General features: G+C 45.8%; 2 protein-coding genes across 2 annotated transcripts; one reads left to right on the top strand and one right to left on the bottom strand.

Annotated features, from left to right (window-relative positions):
* Positions 1–8,091: 8,091 nt before the first annotated feature.
* On the top strand, positions 8,092–12,879 carry LOC123182757 (pre-mRNA cleavage factor Im 25 kDa subunit 2). Its single transcript, XM_044595416.1, has 7 exons — positions 8,092–8,377; positions 9,161–9,206; positions 9,361–9,454; positions 9,551–9,624; positions 10,418–10,504; positions 10,586–10,696; positions 12,382–12,879. Exons 1-7 carry the CDS (start codon positions 8,250–8,252, stop codon positions 12,451–12,453), a joined length of 612 nt encoding a protein of 203 aa, XP_044451351.1. The 5' UTR covers positions 8,092–8,249; the 3' UTR covers positions 12,454–12,879.
* Positions 12,880–17,547: 4,668 nt separating this feature from the next.
* Positions 17,548–19,122, bottom strand: LOC123173996 (nuclear transcription factor Y subunit C-3-like). The gene has a single exon (XM_044589979.1). The coding sequence runs from the start codon at positions 18,200–18,202 to the stop codon at positions 17,795–17,797; it is 408 nt and encodes a 135-aa protein (XP_044445914.1). The 5' UTR covers positions 18,203–19,122; the 3' UTR covers positions 17,548–17,794.
* Positions 19,123–21,009: the final 1,887 nt, after the last annotated feature.

Here is a 21,009-nt window from a genome sequence, read left to right on the forward strand (position 1 = left end):
GGTTCAACTACATGTCCATCATCCACGTCCTCAACATATGGATCATTAATGTGTGGTGGAAGATCTTCTTCTTCATATTGCATTTTTTGAGGTTCATTATCAATGATTGCACTTTCTTGTTCTTGCCCTTGATGTTGATCTTGTTCTTGAAGATTATCATGAAGAGGAACTTGATCATCTTCTTGTACTTGGACTAAGGGCATTGGGGTAGCACCAGGGGCTTGTGGTGGTATGGGTGTTGAAGTGGTTTGATGATGGGTGAAGCTTCCATCTTCTTCTTCATCATCATGAGGTTCTTGTTCCATTGGAAGAAGTGCACCAACACCCATGGTCAAAATATCTTGAGAAGAATCTTCTTCACCTACATCACTTAGATCAACTTGCTCCCCATGGGAGCCATTAAATTCATCAAACACCACGTCACAAGTTTCTACAACACATCCATTGGATTTGTTGTAGACTCTATAGGCGTGAGAGTTTGATCCATAGCCAACAAATATGCCCTCAATGGTTTTGGATTGAAATTTTCCTAACCGTTCTCTTTTGTTGAGGATGAAACATTTGCACCCAAATTCACGAAAGTACTTGACATTTGGCTTGTTTCCTGTTAGGAGCTCATATGGAGTCTTTTCCAATATAGTGCGGAGGAAGAGCCGGTTTGATGCATGGCATGCAGTGTTGATAGCCTCAGCCCAAAAACTATGTGGTGACTTGTATTAATCCAACATGGACCTTGCCATCTCCACAAGAGTGCGGTTCTTCCTTTCGGCTACACCATTTTTTGAGGAGTGTATGGAGCTGAATATTGATGCACAATCCCTTCATCACTAAGAAATTCTTCCAAGGTGTAGTTCTTGAACTCAGAGCCATTATCACTTCTTATTGCCAAGATTTCTTTGTCAAACTTGCGTTGTCCTTGCTTGGCAAAATCAATGAAGGTGATCTTCGTCTCGTCCTTGGATTTGAGGAAGAAGACCCATGTATATCTTAAGTAATCATCAACAATGACAAGCCCATACTTTTTCCCACCAAGACTATCCCATGAAGGAGGCCCAAAGAGATCCACATGAAGGAGCTCCAAAGGCCTTGAAGTAGAAACAATATTCTTGGGTGGGTGCTTTGTTTGATGTTGCTTCCCGGCTATGCATGCACTACACACACGATCTTTCTCAAACGAGACATTGGTTAGTCCAAGAATGTGATTACCCTTTAAGAGATCTTGAAGATTTCTCATGTCGACATGGGCTAGCCGGCGATGCCATAGCTACCCCTTGCCGGCCTTGGCCATTAGACAAGTTGCATGGAATGTGCTCTCTTTCGAGAAATCAACCGTGTAAAGGTTGCCATCCAACTCTCCAACAAAGGTCATTTCGAGAGTATCTCTCTTAAAGACTTTCACATCCGTTAGTCCAAAGAGTGTATCATAACCAACGGAAGCCAATTGGCGAATAGAAAGCAAATGGTATTTAAGGGATTGGACAAGCATGAACATTTGCAAGAGACATGCCATTTGTGATAGCCACCTTGCCCAACCCGAGTAGTTGTCCTTTTGATCCTCCACCAAACATAATGCTCATAAATGGTTGAATAGCTTCCATGAAATCGTAGAGCAATTTTCTATCTCCGGTCATATGATTGGTACATCCACTATCGATCACCCATTTTACTCCACCAGAGAAAGCAACCTACACACAATTATGACTTGGTTAGAGGCACCCATTTTGCAATGGTACCTCTCAAGTTAGTCACAAGGGTCTTAGGGACCCAAATAGCATAAAACCGGAATGCATTTCGAGGACCAACAAACTTTGCATAAACTTCTCCATCCTTAGTTTTACGGAGTACATAGGATGGAGGCAAGAACTCTTTTGGCTTGTTGATAGTGGGCATGCCCCTTGTGGCCTTCCCAGTAACAACCTTACCTTTCTCCTTGTGCCCTTCTCGTACAAATGTTTCTTTTAGAGGAGTGATGCACTTTTGAGAAGACGTCTTCTTCTTGCTTGTGCTTGGGTCAAATCCGAGCCCCTCTTTGGCAAACACCTCATTGTGTTAGCTCAATACCTCATTTAGATTCTTTTGTCCTTGAGCACATGTCATGAGACCTTTCTCGATTTGAGCCTTGAGAAAGCGATTCGCCTCAAGAATAGATGCTAGGTCACTACTAGAGTTAGTAGTACAAGCATCAACATTAATAATAGGAGAAGAGTAAGCCTTGGCTAGAGTTTCAAGATAAGTAAGCTTGAGCGTCTCAAAACTCTTTGTAAGAAGGGTGAGCTCTTCTTCCTTAGTCTTGAGAGACACGGAAAGGAGCTCACAATCCTTAGAGAGAGAAGCATGAGACTTAGCAAGCTTACTTTTATCATTCATCAACTCTTCGCAAGAGTCCTTAGCCTTTTTCAAGGAGGCAACAATAGCATGAACATCAATGTTTGCACCAATTTTCAAGCATAGTTCATCATTTCGTGCTTACTCATATTGGACTTTCCGCTCAAGGATTTCATATTTTTCCTTTTCCTCAATGATGAGGGTTTCGAGTTCCTTAATGGTGATGGTGTGCTTACTCACCATCTCCATAAGCATACGAAACATAGTGAGCTTCTTTACTTTGAGAGAGCACATGAACTTATTTAGTTTAGCAAGCATAGGATCATCTATATCATCATCCTCATAACTATCCTCTGCATCAAGATACTCATCACTAGGAGTAGAAGGAGTGAAAAGAGGAGGATTTGATCGTGGGGTTACCTTGACCTTGTCAGGATAGCTTTGATCCTCTCCATCTTCTACCACGACCTTTGCCATTACGCACTTGTGAGCGTTGCCCTTGTAGTCTTTCATATAGTTGTAGGTGACCACATCACCACTCTTGTTGACTAGCCTCAAAGTGTTTTGAGAATCTTGAGAAACTCCGGCAACACCACTAACATCATCCGGATCGGATTCTTCATGAGCAACCATTGCTTTCCCATCTCTCTTCTTGAGCTTGGAGTTCAAAGGATTTGGCAACTTCTTCTTGGGAAAGGTCTTGGGAAACCTTGGTTTATCTTCTCTCTTCTCATAAGGGCACTCGTTTGAGAAGTGGTTGGTTTCCTCACAGTTGTAGCATTTTCTCACTTTCTTCTTCTGGAATCTTCCCTTGAATTTTCCAGCTCTAAACTTCTTGACAAAGAGAGCAATGTCTTCATATGACGGGCTCTCATCGGAGTCAATCTCATCACCATCCTCATCATCATCATCATTTTCTTCTTCACTTTGCTCTTCTTCACATACATGCTTTGCCTTCAATGCAAGGTTGATCTTTGATGTTGAGGTACCATGCATGGCAAGATGTTTTGTGGCATTTGCCTTTGACTCTTCAAATAGTTGGAAAGTGGATATGATGTCACCTGGAGTCATTTCCTTGAATCCATGGTGTTGTCTTATGTACCACACCATTTGGTGATGATATGGAGCAAGAGCATGAAGCAACTTGTCCACGAGAAATCACTTAGTCAAGTTAATCCATCTTGTGTCTTGTCACATTCACAGGACTCAATGTCGGTGGTGAGAGTCGTGAGACGCTCAAGAAGTTGCTTGGGAGATTCACCTTTCTCCATACAAATTTTTTGCAATTGACCCTTGGCAATTTCATATTGAGCAAGCCGGAGAGTGGAGGTACCGGTCTTGGTCCTCAGAATGTTGTCCCATAATTCCTTGGCACTTGTGATATGCATGTATGGTCTCCTTTGCTTGTCAATCATACCTCTTATTATGCACATGGTTGCTGTGTCGTTGAGATTCTTGTCATATACCTCTCTTGGGGTAAGATTCTTCGGATCAACAGCTTGGTAGCCATACTCCAAGATCTCCAACATCTCATCATTTCCATATCGAAGATGATCCTGCATAGCAACTCTTCACAAAGCAAAATCGGTAGTGTCATCAAGTAAAGGAGGTTTGCCTTGAGGGTTATACTTTGGTTTCTCTATTTGAGGTCTTGCATAAAGCCAAGGAACACTGGAGTGTTCATTACTAGGAGGTTGTTGGCCAAGTGACGGAGTAGGCACAACTGGCCTCGAGGCCGCACCACCAGAAAGTGGTGCAAGCATCGTGGTTAGTGTGGCTATTCTCATTTGGACCAAGGCCTCAAGAGAAGCATCATGCTCCTCCTTTTGCTTAGCAAGAGCTCGTTCCAGATCCTCAGAAGTGAAGGACTTGGCTTCCGTGGAAGCTGTGCCCGTATTCTTCGGATCTGCAACAAGGGGAGTCCCATCGGGGTTCATATCGCTCTAGGGCGGTTAAGCCACAAGAATAGAGCACGAGGCTCTGATACCAATTGAAAGGATCGAGATGGACCTAAAGGGGGGTGAATAGTTACAATTACACATTTTAATAGTTACTTAGCAATTTTAGGCAATAATGCGGAATATGAAAGTGAGCCTAACAATTGCAAGTATGATGCTAAGAGCTAAGCAAGGTAAACAAGTAACACAAATATGTGAGTAAGCAAGCACAATATGATATAAGTAAGTGCTAAGAGACAAGTAACCACAAGTAGAGAGTTAGGGTTAGGAATAACCGCAACTCCGAGAGACGAGGATGTATGCCGATGTTCACTTCCTTGGAGGGAAGCTACGTCACCGTTTAGAGGGGTGGATGTTACCATGAAGGCACACCAACGCCACGAAGGCTCACCCTATTTTCTCTTTGAGAAAACACCACGAAGGCGTTTCTCAACCACTAGTGGTAGACCTTGGGGTGGTCTCCAAACCCTTACAAACTTTCCGGGGGTAATCACAATGCTCGATTCCTCGCCAAAAGACTCCTGCCGCCTAGGAGTCTCCCACCTCCAAGAGTAATAAGATCCGAGGGGAAAAAGCTCAAGACTTGCTCAAATCACGATTTGCTTCGGTCACAAGTAGGAGAGGGAGAAGATCTTTCTTTTGATTGGAACAACTCTTTCAAACTCTCAAGAATCAAACCGGGATCTAGGATTTCGTGGATGAGCAAGAGAGAGGGACCACTGGTGTTCTTGGGGCGTGTTGGAGTGGAGTGTTGAACCTTATCTCGAAGAGGTAAGGAGCTATATATACCCACAACAGAATACAGCCGTTTTGGGCAGAGGTGGACTTGCCCGGATGATCTGGAGGACCATCTGGATGATCCGGTCACAAGTCCGGATGCTCCGGCTAAATACACGGATGAAAGTGGTAACAGCAGAGCTGCATGGAGGCCGGGCTGTCCGGAGGGCAGCCCGGATGATCTGATCACACGACCGGATGATCCGGATGAACGACCGGACGATCCGGCTACATCCACCAAGCTTTTGTGATGGAAGAGGCGATATTATCCGGACGATCCGGGACAAGGTCCGGATGATCCGGGGCAGGTCCGGATGATCCGGCTACAATCAGTGTCAAATAATTCTCCCTGGATGCATTGTCCGGACGATCCGGATCCAGCACCGGATGATCCAGGGCCAAGCCTAGATGATCCGGGGCCGAGCCCGGATGATCCGGCTATGGAGACAGCTTATGGAGAGAGTGAAGAGAAAAAGGTAGGTTTTGGCTAAGGGGTTTTGCTAGGGATTCTGGTCTTTTGTGAAAAACTACTTGAGAGGTAAAATATGAGCAAGCCTTGAACCTACACCTCGGATCCCCACTTAATAGTGCGGGATCCCTATTACTCAAAAAATATAACAGAGCATGATGCTTCGTCTTTGTTTGCTCCTTTCCTCATTGATTAATTGCTTGAGTAATATCTTATATGATGTGATCATGCTGCACAATCCAAAACCAGAGGACTGATGACCTGTGTATATACTTAGTAAACAAGGTTAGTCCCCTATATGTAAATTTGTCATCAACATAAAAAATATTCTTAAGAGCAAGATTGCACTTTCAACAACCGTTATATCATTCCATCCATCCGGGATCACCTTGTTCTTTATTGCATTCAGAACTTCCTCTGTCAAAGAGTCCCCTAATATATTCTAGCACTTTTTGAAAAAAATGCGTGGAGTCCATCTGAACCCAATGCCTTCATATCTCCAATAGAAAACAACGCCTTTTTAACCTCCTCGGGCGTGTACGGTCTCATCAGATTTTCATTCATAGCCTCGGACACCTTTGGTTTTACCTTATCTAACAGTAAAGGGTTAGGCTCATCCACCTCTGTAGCAAATAGTCCTGCAAAATATTGAGACACATGAGGGTTCAGAGATGTGCTCCCTTCCATCCAAACACCATGATCTCCTCTTATCCTTTTAATAAAATTTCTTTTGCGCCTAGCGAACGCAAAATTCTGGAAATATGAAGTGTTTTTATCACCGAACCACAACCAATCCAGTCTGCTTCATTGGGCATAGTGGATTTCTTCCTGTTCCGGCAACCACTCAATCTCTCGAGCTAACTCTCTTTCCCTTGTTCAATTTTCGTCACTCATAGGACCACTTGCTGCTCTTTCTAGCTCCCGTTGGGCAGAACAGATTCTTTTCTTTGTATTCTGAAGCACAGACCGATCCCATTTATGCAGCTGATCATGCACCAATGCTAGTTTTCCCGCTAGGTCTGTGTTTGAACCGCGGGCTCCTGCCTGGTCCCAAGCATCTTGAACAACCTGTCTGAAGTGGGCCTCCTTAAGCCACTTTGCTTCAAATCTAAGCACAGTAGGCCCACTCCGCTCGCCGATTGATTCTGGTTCTGTGTTCATAAGTATTGGTCTGTGATCTGACTTGCTGTAGTCCATATTTTTCAGAACCGCATTCCCAAATTTCTGGTTCCACTCCTTATTTGACAGAGCTTGGTCTAGTCTTTCTTGGATACGTCCACGGTGCCACGTAAATTTTTCTCCAACATATCCACAATCCAAATTACAATCAGTCAGGGCTTCTCTAAATGCTTGCATAAAATGACTAGGACGTGGATTGCCCCCTTCTTTCTCAAAAGGATAAAGAATCTCATTGAAATCGCCCATAACCAACCATGGCATATCAGCAATAGCATGCAGGTCTCTCAATCGCTGCCATGTTAAGTGTTTGTCCTGCCACCGCGGTTCGCCATACATCCCAGTAAAACGCCAGACATTATCTTGTCCAGTGCCAACATTCACATCAATGAGGTTATCTGCTTTGTACAACAATGAGATATCCACTTCTTTCTTCCATAGTAGCAGCAGACCTCCACTTCGGCCGTCACTGCGCACCACCTCTTTCAAATCCATTTTCACACGACGACGCAGGCATTCCGCCGACCACTCATCAACATGCGTCTCGGATAGGAACATCACATCCGGACCACTTTTCTTCTGAACATTCAGCAGAGCCCGGGTCGCCGCCGTCCCGGAAAGGCCGTAGCAATTATAGCTTAGAATTTTCATAGTGTCCGATCAACTCCGGAACTAGTCGATTCAGTAGACGAACAAACACAAGAAAACCTACCGTAATTAGGACGATAGGGAGGGACAAAAACCAATCACAACACCTAGCTGGGCAAAGGAGTTGTGCCGGGACAGACTACCAGCTTGGCGAGACATGCGCCGGGACAAGAAACTGTGCAGGCGACTGAACTTCAAAGCCGCCAGGTAGCAGACCACTAAACAACGACCAGGCTGAAACCTACTCTTCTTCTCTCATCAGGACATCAAGCTCGCAGTCCCAGTCAAGAGAGGCCCATGACCCCCACGAGGGCAGAGGTTGGGCAGGCGGTCGTCGCCGGCGGCGGCGGCGGTCAAGCCCTAGATCGCCTTGCAATCGCTAGTCGTCGTGAAGGGAAAAAAACCCGGGAGTCGTGGTGCTTTGACAACGCCAACAAGTCGAAAGGGAAGACGGGCCAGATCATGGAGAAGACATGTTGCATATGAGCTTTGGGTAGGAGACAAGTATGTTCTTTTACTCTAGGGTGAGACAAGTATATTGCTAGCAAAGTGTGTCCCATGGTAGTAGTAGTATCTTTTTTTTTTCCTTACTCTTGTTTTTTTTTTGAGGGGTTCCTACTCTTGGTCTTTGCTGCAAAATTACAGGCCCACCCAGTTTCAAAGAAAAAGAAAAAAAGTCACAAGGCCCATATGTGCCTTGGTCAAAGCCGCGAGCCCGCGATCGAGACTCGAGAGACGCCCAACCCACCCCCACAAACCCCCACTGCCAAGAACGGCCCCGAACCTCACCAAATAAAAAGCCCGCACCACCTCTCCTCCCCCGCCGCCACCGCCGGCAACCACCGGATCCCGGGAAGAAAGAGCCAGCGCCCGGCGAAGCAAAAGCGGAGGAAGAGATGGTGGGCGCTCCGTCCTCGCCGGTGGTGAACGTGTACCCGCTCGCCAACTACACGTTCGGCACCAAGGAGGCCAAGATGGAGAAGGACACCTCCGTCGCCGACCGCCTTGCTCGCATGAAAGTCAAGTAAGAGCGCCTCCCCTCCGTTCCCCTCCCCCGCCTCCTTGATCCAGACATGTCACATGCCCCTGGCCCTCTTTCTTGTTCTCCCGGAAACCCTAAACCCTAGAGCTCACATCATTTGCGTTTTTTTCGTTGGGTCGAAGGCCTCCCTCGTCAGTACCACTTCCTTGCATATTTTAGTCAAAATCTGAGAACGCCTTATTTTGGCCCTTATTTAGGTACTGTCGAAGTTGCTTTATGACTGTCCATGAATCTACTGTTTTTTGCATCTGTATGTCAACACGTGAAATTTCGTTAGTGGAACGGCTTTAAACTTAAGGTGTTGACTTTAAGTAATGCCGAGCAATCTATTCAAGTAATACCTTCGCTTCAGGTGCTTTGTGCCTCTGTGTAGTGCCTGTACTGGATGTGTGTTGCAAGGGAACTACAATAACAATCAATAGATCTTACTGGCAGCTCTAGCTTTTGAGCATAGTGCTTGGCAGATCCCTTTCTTGTAAGGAAGTAACTGGTAACTATTATGGAGCATTATGTAGCGAATAGTTGTACATGATAATTTGCTGGAGTACTAGCCTGGAATGTCAAGCTAATATCTATCATAATTCATAAAGGGAGCCCATATAGATTTTTTTGCTGTTTCTTCAACCGGTTGCTAGATTTATGTACATTGTATGTTGTCTCCTAAGTACTCCCTGAACACTTGGCTACTCTGCTAAGTATGTTGTGTAACCTTATTCTGTCAAATGGATCATCAGTTAACCTACTAATTACTTGTGCAAATGACAGCTACATGAAAGAAGGAATGCGAACAAGTGTTGAAGCAATCCTATTGGTATGTTTGTATTCATCCGTCTCATAGTTACTGTTATTTACATTCTTGTGCCTGAAACATCCAGTTGTCAGCAAAATTCCTGCAGTTACAGTGGGCTATGGCTGTAGTAATTTGTCAAATAAATTGAAATATTCACTTGGATTGTCTTATATAGGTGCAAGAGCACAACCACCCCCACATACTGTTGTTGCAAATTGGAAACACATTTTGCAAACTTCCTGGTGGACGGTTGAAGCCTGGAGAAAGTGGTGAGTTTTTGGTTGCTCAACTTTTCTATCATATCTCTCTTATTTGGTACCATCATGAGTCTTTGGCTGTTCACTCATGTGACTGGAATCCTGCAGAAATTGAGGGCCTGAAAAGGAAGCTGTGCAGCAAGCTTGCAGTTAACTCACCTTCCTTTCCACCTAACTGGCAGGTAATGAACCAAGAGGAATTCAGTTTTATTTTTGTTAATGGTGAATGACCATATCTCATTACTTTTTTTTGGGGGGCCTTCAACTTGTATCTGGTCACTTTGTACCTTGCTGGATCATAGTTAACCCAGTAGTACAGAAGGTTATCTGCATCTAGAAAGAAAGAAAAACTGAACTTCCATTTCAGCGCCCCATAACCTGTTCACATAACATGGTTGTTATAGTTTCAGTCATGCAATTATGGGCTGTATTGCGGCTGCACCTAAATTGGAACATGACCGTGTGTGTTAATTACAGAAAATCGTTAACACAGTTTCCAGTGTTAACTGCATACTGTCATACTGGTGCATGTTATCTTCTTTGCGTTGACATGTTTGTCAAGGTTTTTGAGTCGCGACTTGGCGAGTCGCCGCGAGCCCTGCGGCTCAGCGTATAGTCGACGAAAGTCGCTGTATAGTCGCCATAAGTCGCTGTATAGTCGCGAGTCGCCCTGATTTTTGGAAAACGACTTGGCGATTAGTCGGCGACTATACAGCGACTCAAAAACCATGATGTTTGTACAACAAGGTTCTGACTTTTGAGTGAATGTCTCTGTAATGGTTTTGATGTATTTACCAAAATATGAAGTATGTGGAATCAGGGAGAACTTTCCTGTCCTAGCTTCTGCTTACCGTAACTTTAGGCTCCAGTTTTGTTAATTACCATGCTGACTTTGTTGTGGTGAGATGCATGTAAATGATAGATCTGTAAACTGTATCCATTGAGATAAAGTTCTAATATGCTTGTTATTTTCAGGTTGGTGAGTGTGTTGCTGAATGGTGGAGGCCAAACTTTGAAACCGTGATGTATCCTTACTGCCCTCCACATATAACAAAGCCCAAGGTACACTCTTGAGTTTATCTTGTAACCATCTATTATTAGGATTTGGGATTCAGGAATGGAAATGACCAATTTGATTAACAGGAGTGCAAGAAGCTTTTCATTGTTCACCTAACTGAAAGGGAGTATTTCGCTGTTCCAAGGAACTTGAAGCTACTTGCTGTTCCACTGTTTGAACTATATGACAATGTTCAGGTAAGCAGCACTCCTCTTATGGTGAAACTTAACTTTTAATGCTGTTTGGAAGCACTGTACCCATCCCTCAAATATATGCCTTCAGGTTGTGTTTGGTTGGGAACCAAGTAGGATGGAATGGTTAATTCTAGGTGTTTGGAACGAAAAATATGATCATTCCAGATTTTGTTTGGTTGAGGGAATGTCATTATTGAATGGGATGATTCCATTCTGTGGTTTGTTGGAGGGATGCATGGAATGAATATAGTTTGAGTCCCTTCTTGATATGAAGGGTAATGTTGCCTCTTGCATACGTGTAAATTTCACCAATAGCTCCTTTGAATTTTCAGCAGCATTTCATTTGTATTTTCAGCACAAACAATTAATAATAAGCATGCACACGCATGACAAATATAGACATCAGACATAACACACTTTGTGACGAATTTTAAAAGTATGAATCACCGATTTATGCTGTACCAATAACCGTTCTATACAATAGTCCATGCAACCATACGAAGTCCATAAGTAAGGCTTCACAAAAGCTAGTCATCCAAAGTTCTTCATGACATACCTAGTCACCCAAACCAACTAGTTAGACAAATTAAAGAAATAATTGTAATGTACATGCACGTTTGAATAATCTACTGTTTTCAACATATAGAACTGTAAAATATAATCTCACAGAGGTGAGCAATGTAACAACAATTAACTCTGGAATGTGCCTCCAAATCCAACAGATACCTGAACAATTAACTAGCTAGGATTTTGTTTTTGCATGCATACCTTGAGCTTCATTTGTCTCGCCATTTCCATGCTATTCCCTTGCTCTTCGGAAGCCCACCTCCGCTCCTTCCTCTGCTCACGGTTCTGGTCACTTCCTAGGCTCCTAGCAGATGCCGAGTCCCATCAGCTGCTACGCCCAGCATCTTGCCCACAGCAGCTCCAACCCAGCAGCTGCCCAGCACTCCAAAAGGAGTGCTGTCCCACTGCTTCTATACCACCCAGCGAGGATTGCTATCTTGCCTCCCATTTACAACCACCAAGATGTGTGTGCCGCCACAGAGATGGACAAGAGATAGGGTTTTCTTTTTTGTTTACAGTGTGAGATAGAGACCACGTGAGGAACGAATGCAGCAAGGGATTGGTCGTTTAGACCGACTTTGCGTTACCAACATTTTGTGAATCTGGGCGAACATTCCTGTTTGAGGGACCATCTTATTTTCATTCTGATTTGCTGAGTGCTCACAACCAAACACCAGGATGGTACGAATATCTGGAACCATTCCATTACATACCTCCAACCAAGCACACACTAAAAAAGGGCCCCAGTGATAATACTTTTTTCTTCACAAAGATGTATATCACTACAAGCAATTTGTTTTGCTTCACTATTTTTGTTCTACTTTCCATCTATATTTGACTGAGAAAGTACCCTGTCCTGTCTAGTTAAAAACCTGCAATAAAAGTCCTTTTTGGTGCCGTCAATAGTGGCTTAGTTGTTACATGTCCATATGGATCTTTACTCTTTAGATAGGTGATACGAATAGGATCCTTGAAACCTGCAGTTTTTAGTAGGTTCATACGACCGTGCGGAGTCTCCTTTTTTTACAGTGCTTTGCATATTTCCATGTGCAGTTTAAATTTTGTTATTGCATGATGCTTCCTATGAAATAGTCTGAATTTTGTTCTCTATGTGGATGCAGCGGTATGGGCCAGTGATTTCCACCATCCCGCAGCAGCTGTCCAGGTTCCAGTTCAACATGGTGAGCTCGTAATCAAGGGTGGTGATGAGATGTGAAGATTAGTCCAGTAAGATGTATTGAGATCGATCTTGGGCGAAGCACCAAACTAGATGCTGATCAACTTAGCATGACTCCTTATTTAGTCGCCAATTTTCATAAACTAGATGCTCATTCCGACTGCCTTTTATTTGGCGATGCGTGCTGTTAATGAAGCTCAGGCTGGTTAGATACGTGGTGTATTATTATTTGGATGGTAATCGGTTGTTGCTCCGGCGCGCTAATCTGTTCATGTGTGTGTACGTACGTACGTATGTAGCAATGTACGTATGTCTGTATGATTGCTATGGTCTCCTGTAGTAGTAACTACGGTGCATCGGTTCTTCGTCACTGACGCTATGCATTTTACAGTTGCTGGCTTGTCTATGTCTGTATTATCACTATATACTTTTATTTTCCTCCTTTTGATCTCACATGCCACAACGCCAGATCACAGAGATCGAGTGACACCAGCCGGCAACTTTGTGCTAATCCGGCCCTGGAGCATCTATAGCCGGGCTTGGCAAAACCGCCCTCTAAGTGTCTGCGGGCGTGACCTGTCGGACGGCTACTCATATGTCCTGCTGAACAGCCAGACTCCTCATGTCAAAATCCTCAAATCCATGCATATCTGTCATACACTATATCTACCATACACATGAATATCACATGTACATGGTTTAAACATAAAATTTATTTTGATGGCATAATTCAAACATTAAGCTCTTTGATTTTCATTGTGGGTCCATATATGCTCACAAGATTATTGGGTAGTTACACATGCATCTGTTGATCTTGAAGATTCTCATGCATTTGCAGAAATTTTGAATCTGATCTACATCTTGTTCTGGGATGTGAACTGGTCTCCAGACTTCTAAAAAATCTTGGGTTCGGGCTGCCCCTTCATCCGCATCATCGACAATTACATTGTGCAAAATGACACATGTCATTGGTTGCCACAAAATCTTCGATTCCCACATCACTGCAACTCAACGGACAATTCCCCAATGAGTTTGGAGCACTCGGAATGCCCACTTCACATCCTTCCTAGTTACTTATAGTATTGTTGTAAAGTGGCTTTGTTTGTTGCCATGGGGATCAGATATGGTCTTCACAAACGCCGTCACTGAGGATAGATATCAGTGACAAGGTAGTACACCATGTTGGCCACTGCTTCGAGTATGATGGTGTCCTCTGTGGTGTGATGTTGGTACATCCGGCATAAACCTTTGGGACAGTTCTTCCATTTGTCAACGTGTGCAGTCAATTGAACCGAGCATACCTGAAAAGCCTCTTGTCCATAACACCCAATCAACAGATTTATTTTCATTAATCTATGCTACATCATGAAAACTGACATAGCCCATAATAATCTGCAGAGCATGGTTGGTGGGAGCGACATGGCTAATTTAGAGGATTTGTCTCCTTTTCCACCTCTTCCAACTTCCATGGGCATCGTCTAGCGCTAATGGGCGTCTTGGTGGCGTCGTGCTCGTCGATCATGGCGCAGATAGAGGCGACCCGGTAGGCAATGGTGGGGTTCTTTACCGCGGTGGCGCCTCGTCGACAGCCATGGTAACACGCGAGCCCGGATAAGTCAGTCAGCGGCGTCTGAATTACGTTCGCATATCTACTTGCTTATCTTGAAGAGATCGCTCAACGGCGCACGCTCGCCATCCTCCGACCAGCCAACCGTCGCCGTCGCCGCGACCTCGGCCGACCCGAGGCCGGCCCGAACGCCGCACCCGCCGAGCAGCGCCCTCCAGACCCCCTGGTCCGGCCGGCAAGGCATCGCGCGCACCACTCCCACCGCCCCGTCGACATCGCCGCCGCGGCAGAGCAGGTCGACCAGGCAGCCGTAGTGCTCCGGCGAGGGGCGGACGCCGTGCTCCCTCTGCATCGCGTCGAACGCCCGGCGCCCTTCGTCGACGAGCCCCCCGTGGCTGCACGCCAGCAGCACGCCCATGAAGGTGAAGCGGTCGGGCCGGAAGCCCTGCCGCTTCATGAGGTCGAACAGCCTGAGCGCGTCGCCGGCCCGCCCGTGCACCGCCAGGCCCCTGATCATCACGTTCCAGGCGAACACGTCCTTGCTGCGCATCTTGGTGAAGATGACGAGCGCACGGGCTACGTCGCCGCACATGGCGTACATCTCCACCAGCGCCGTCCCGACGGCGGCGTGGGCCTGCAGCGCCGGCGTCACCAGGTTGGCGTGCACCCACCGGCCCATCCGGAGCTTCCGGAGGTGCTCGCAGGCCGAGAGGAGCGACACGACGGTGAAGCTGTTGGGCGTGTGGCCTTCGAGCAGCATCCATGGGAAGAGGCGGAGGGCCTGCGAGAACCTGCCGTGCCGGGTGTAGCTCGAGAGCACGCAGTTCCAGGACACCAGGTTCCTCTCCGGCATCTGGCCGAACAGGCTCCTCATGCCGGCGAAGTCGCCCGCCACGGACAGCGCCCTCAGCATCGTCGTCCACGACACGACGTCCCTCTCCGGCATCTCCGCGAAGAGCTCCTTCGCCGCCGCGACGTCGCCCGACCTGACGTGCACGGCGAGCATCGAGTTCCACGACACGGCGTCCCTGGCCGGCATCGCGTCGAAGAGCTCCCGCGCGGAGCCGGCGTCCCCGGCCTTGGCGTACTCCGCCATCATGTGGTTCGACAGGCCCACGGACCTGACGCGCAATCCGTCGAACAGCCTCCGCGCGTCGCCCAGCGAGCCGCCGCCGCCGGAGACGTAGAACGCGAGCAGCGAGCTCCCGACGGCCGGCACGTGGTCGAGCCCCTCCTTCAGGACCCGGCCGTGGACGCCCTCGCCGCGCGGCCGCGCCCGGAGCCGCGCGCACGCGTCCAGGACGTACGGGTAGGTGAATCCGTCGGCCACCAGGCCCCGGCGCGGCATCTCGTCGAACAGCTCCAGCGCGCGCTCGTGGGGGCCGTGGTACGAGCACCCGCGGATCATGGCGTTGTAAAGAGCGGCGTCGTGCGGCGCCCCCGACCGGAGGAACGAGGAGAAGAGCAGGTCGGCGTGGGCCATGTCGCCGACGTCGGTGGCGCGGCGGACGAGGAGGGCGGGCAGGCCCGGGAGACGGTGGAGGGAGGAGGTGAGGAGGAGGCCATGGATCTGGTCGAGCTGCCGGCGGGTGCAGTTCTTGGCGACGGCCGGGAGGCGGGCTTCCAGGAGGCTCATTGCCGCCGACGCCAAGATCTTTGGTGTACTAGTGTTTCTTATTAGGGATATAAAATAAAATGTGTTTTTCTCAGAGTGATAGTGTAGTCTGTTAGGCACATTTGACAATTTGACATGGCATTTGAGGATGTCATTTAAAATTTCAATTTCCACAAAAATCTGTATTTTTTTGTGCCATTCTAAGAAGATATACTGACCCGCATTATATGTTTTCGCAAATGTTGATATTTTCTGAAAACCATGAGAATACATTTGACAAGCGTATTCTGAACTGACTGAATTTTTTTTGCAGGGTATGAACTGACTCATATTGTGGAGCCATGACATGTCATGGATCAAAGCTTGTTTGGTTACATCATGAAAAAGGTCTATAAATTTCCAAGAAGGTGAAAACGTTTCCATCAAAGATTCAATGTTAAAGAAATATATATTCTCCAAATCATAGTTTATTTATTTATTGTGGATAATAATAGTATAATACCCCCTTTGCCCATGCAAGACGTTATTACATCCAATGTGTAAGTATATTGGGTCACATATTGGATGTATTAACGTTTTACATTATTAGATGGATGGAGTAGCCGACTTCTACTAAACATATGTTAACTCGCGTATTCATTTTATAGGAGAATGTTATATCTTCAATCAAAATGATTCTCATTTTGGCTCATATTATTTTACGAAAAAGAGGCCGGCTTTAGCAGAGCCAACGTCAGCTAACTTATACTCCCTCCGTTCCTTGATATAAGGTGTATAGATTTTTGAGAAAAAGTCCGAAATATAAGCTGTATTGCGTTGCACCACTCGTTTGGATATTTTTTTTAGGGATTTGATTACATTTCCTTGTATCATGTAAGCTCCTCTATTTTCTCATGTCAATTAGTCGTGTCTAATCTCACTCAAAACTTGTGAAATTTTCCCTCCACGTGCGTTCTTTAATTTCCGTGCCAAAAACTATACATCCTATATCTAGGAACGGATGGAGTATAAAATTAAAGCATGAAGAAATCTTAAAATCATAAAATGGGCTAAAAATTCAAAGTTTGCATAATTTTTCTATATATGTGGCCAAAATTCCTTTTTTGGGAAAAACTGAAATAGTTCTCGTAATTCTAAACATATTGAATGATGAATACGGGAAATTTTCAGCCAGTTTAAATTTGAAAAAATGTAAGATTTAGCCAATTTTTCTTCAAAAATTCAAAGATTTCCAGAAACTTTAAAATATAAAGTAATTCAAAACATCTTAAATGATCAATTTGGAAAATCTTCAGCCGATTAATAAAACATCTATGCAAGTCCATTTTGAGTTCGGCTCGGTACGGCTCATGTCTAGTCGACTTAGCTCAAGCCGACTCTAATGTGAGCTCAGGCTAAAAATCAACTCTTCACTACTTTGTGTCTATGACTGGTGGGGCTTGGTCGTCAGATTTGTGTTCAACTGGAGATTTTGGGTTTTTGTTACCGGTTAGTCTTAGAGTTGCGGTTCTTGTTAAAATCTCCTAGAGTTGTGGTTTCGTGATACCTTAGCCCCCAAAGTCGTGTATTTGTTCCATTGCTTCTTGTGTGTGTGAGTTTTTCCGGGATTATTCAAATTTTACAAATATATGTTTTGGAAAAATGGGTGCACTCATTCTAGTATTTTTGTCATATTGCAGCCTATTTATTTAGTTGATGTCGCAGCCTGTTTGACTTGCATATCCTAGAGAGGCAAGGACAGAATAGCTTTACCTTTTCGTTGGTAATGGGTTGGACATTACACACAAATTGTCACAGAAAACTCATTTGGTTACATCATAGAAAAATGTCATGAAGCTCTCCAATAGCTTGTAATCAACGAAAACCTTTCGCATAAAAGGTATAGAAACATCCTTGTACACAAATAAGTTCAAATATGATGCTAAAAAAAGATCTTCAAATATTTCTTAACAGCAGTAGAAATGGAACGACAAATGTAGAAATACAAGTACCAGTGTGTACAAGTTAATCAAATCGTGCTAGTTGCACCGCTGCGTCATTCGGCTTTGTATTGGCAGCAGCAGAGCAGGTAAAAGCAACATGAACGGAATTAGTGCAATTAATGGCGGCACAGTTTGATTCCACAAGCCACGACGAGCGCGCACGCATGCATGCATGCATTGCACCGACAAGTTTCTAGTCGAGCGCGCCGCCGTGGGCACCGGCGGCCGGCGCGAGGCCGACTCCGTCACCGACGCTATCGTCACCTGGCCTGGGCTTGACGACGTCGACGAGGAAGTCGAAGAGGTCGGTGTCCCTGACGGCGGCGGCGACGTCCTCGGCGTGCACGGTCCGGCGCCGGCCCTCGAGCGTGGCGGCCCAGGCGGCTTGCGTCAGCTCGGCGACGAACAGCTCGCACGCCCTGGAGAACACCACGGGCGCCTCGCCCGAGATCATCCTGGCCCCGGCGCCGTCGCCGCCGCTGCCGTCCCCCGCCGACCGCTTCATGATCTTCTTGATCCGCGCCAGCGGCAGTGCGTGCGGCCCCGTCCTCGCCGTCGCCCCGCTTCTGGACACCCCCGAGTACGGCCTCGAAATCCTCATCCTCTCGCCGCGGTCCTAGCTAATCCTCTCGCCGCCGTGCAAGGAACTATCTATAGCTATGAGCTCTAACAAACGAACGGTGCAACCTCCAATCGACCGCGGCCATGGACAGGATCTTATATACGCATGCCGTTTGACCCGCGAGAACAAGGAAGGGAGCGCGTGGTCGTGGCGGCTGCTGTCCATGGCCGGCCCGCGACGGAGGTGGCCGGGGCCGGCAGTTTCGACAGCGATCGTAGAGATCGCGTAAACAAATCCGTGGAGACGGTGGTTGAGATCGCGACGGTGTACGAATGCGAGTAGAGAAATGAGGTGTAGCTTTCGTTGGAGGTTTGTTGCTTGCAGCCTTGTGCTTCCGTTGCGTGAGCGCACCTGTCACTCGGACACCGAGAGTCTCCGTATCCACGGTGCCGCAGGCGATATTTGGAAGGCGTCCTTTTCGTGGTACGTAAGCGCCTGGTGTAAAGCGTAGTTTTGGCTGGTAGTGTTATATTCTGGTCGTAGTATTTTGTATGATGGCATATTCTGTTATTGGCAGTACAAGGTATACAAACAAATACAATATATATATGCAACATTGACCAAATATGGGCAAACAAACACGGCCAGTTGGCGCCATGGGCGGAGTTACACTGGGATTTGGGTGTACAAGTGTACACCCATTATTTTGGCAAACATCTTAAATACCATGTATAGTTCACGTATATAGACCAATATACATCAATTAAATGAGGAAATTTGAGTAAAGGAAGGGATTTTAGGCGACATTGTACACCCATTCTTTGGATGTTGGCTCTACGTGCACAAAATCGGCCCACACCACGGCACATAAGGTTGACTTTCTCTTCTTTTTTTTATCATTTCTGGATGGTTCTAGTTTCCATAACATTTTCTAAACAAAAAAAATGCTAGTTTTTAAAATTTGGAAAGGAGCAACTCTGCATTAGTTGTTACTCCCTCCGTCCCATAATATAAGAGCGTTTTTGACACTACACTAGTGTAAAAAACGCTCTTATATTATGGGACGGAGGGAGTAGATTACAAAAACAAGATGTATATATCTTTAACTTGGATACATGAGCAATTTTGTCGAACTAGATGGATAAAATATTTATTTTAGCGCTGGCAGAACAATTTTTAATCAACAATGTTGGCATTTATTTATTCTTTGGAAACATTGAAAAGTTTTCTCTAGAAAAAAGATATTTTTGTCTAGAACATGTTGCAAGTTCATTTTCCTCCTGACTACTCGACATTGGCACAAATAGTAGACTTTGAAGACCAAGGTGGACTCAATTATGGTTGTGAACTGTCCAATGCAAAAAGTGCAAGCCAGAGCACAAGATGATCAGAGATAGTCGGTATAGTGGCACATTCAGGGCCGGTCCTGAGATTTTGGGGGCCCGGGGCGAAACTAAAATCCGGGGGCCCTTAACTAAAGCATCAAAATAATAGACTATGAAGAAAGTAGAAAACGATACGTGATGCAAACTCATGTTTATGTCATGCTTGAACTACAACTGTAGGAGTATATTATTTTAGGTACCGGAACGACAAAAAACTCTAGAATAGTCCTAAAGAATTTGCATCCAAAATGCATAGTTGGATTCACATTTTTAGTTCTTGGAATGACTATGGCAAGACTATTAGTACAAATTAGAATATCTGGGAAATTAAATAGAGGAGCAAAATCCATGCAGCTGATGTGAAAAATATTCTTTCTTATATTCAAAAATTAAATACCTTCATATTTTTAAACAACAAATCTGTGGTGCTGCGATATTGCAAAGTTACTCCCACCTAGCGAGTTGTGCAAATGATTAAATTAAGAGATAATTACCAGATTGTGCCGTCATTGCTCAGCTCATATATAACCAACCGCCATGAGCAGCATCCAGAACCTGGTTCTTCCCTTGATCTATTTGATGATGAGATCTATACCAGGACCACCACATGAACATCAATATTAAACTGAAGAACTGACGATGTCGACCGGCCGGCAATACTCACCTCTACAGACGACACACAACAGCTCCGGTCCGCCGCTGATCTCCGGCGCGCACCCGTCGCTCCGTCCCTTGAGATCTGGGCTTCCTCCTTGAGCAAGCTTTGGTTCATCTGTCATAATCTGGGCGTGAGGAGGAGGAGCAAAGGCGGCGGCTGCTGCGTACATGATGGCGATGCATGCGTGGGTTTCTGGGTGGATCCCGCGAGTAGATGCGTGAGTTACGGCGATGTAAGTCACGCTGCATCACGAGAGCTGCTACTACTTGGGCTATGGGCCAGCCCTAATGATCTTTTTTTTACTTCACCCATGAAATTATAGGCCTAATGCAATACATAATTGGGGGCCCCTCCACAGTGGGGGCCCGGGGCGGCCGCCCCCCTGCCCCCCCTCAGGGCCGGCCCTGGGCACATTATTTAGCTCAATTGGTCGTCTAGACAGATGAGACTATGTGTGGTCTGGCATCTCGATTCACGTCTAGACAGATAAGACTATGTGTGGTCTGGCATCTCGATTCACCCACGAATATCTCAGTTGTCCTAGACTGGCCAAGAATGTAATCCTTTTCATGTCCATGTTGGCACATTGCTATTTTTAAGATTGAATATGACCAGGCTCTTCGAGTCCATGAAGTTTTGCATTCATATGCACTTGCCACTGGAAAGTTCATAAATCCTTCAAAATGCCCTATATTCTTTGGTAATGTTTGTCCTACTGCTGTTCAGAATGATGTCAGATCTGTCTTGGATGTTACTTCGGAAATTTCCGAGGAGAAATATCTCGGTTTGCCTACCCCAGATGG

The sequence above is a fragment of the Triticum aestivum genome, chromosome 1D (genome assembly GCF_018294505.1).
Source record: "Triticum aestivum cultivar Chinese Spring chromosome 1D, IWGSC CS RefSeq v2.1, whole genome shotgun sequence".
Taxonomy (NCBI): domain Eukaryota; kingdom Viridiplantae; phylum Streptophyta; class Magnoliopsida; order Poales; family Poaceae; genus Triticum; species Triticum aestivum.

Bases quoted from the DNA above. Each gene is read 5' to 3' on its own strand.
- LOC123182757 (XM_044595416.1), top strand. From the start codon at position 8,250: ATGGTGGGCGCTCCGTCCTCGCCGGTGGTGAACGTGTACCCGCTCGCC. The intron at 9,207-9,360 runs GTATGTTTGTAT...TGTCTTATATAG, and splicing joins GTGTTGAAGCAATCCTATTG to GTGCAAGAGCACAACCACCC. The intron at 9,625-10,417 runs GTAATGAACCAA...TGTTATTTTCAG, and splicing joins CCTTTCCACCTAACTGGCAG to GTTGGTGAGTGTGTTGCTGA.
- LOC123173996 (XM_044589979.1), bottom strand. From the start codon at position 18,202: ATGAGGATTTCGAGGCCGTACTCGGGGGTGTCCAGAAGCGGGGCGACG.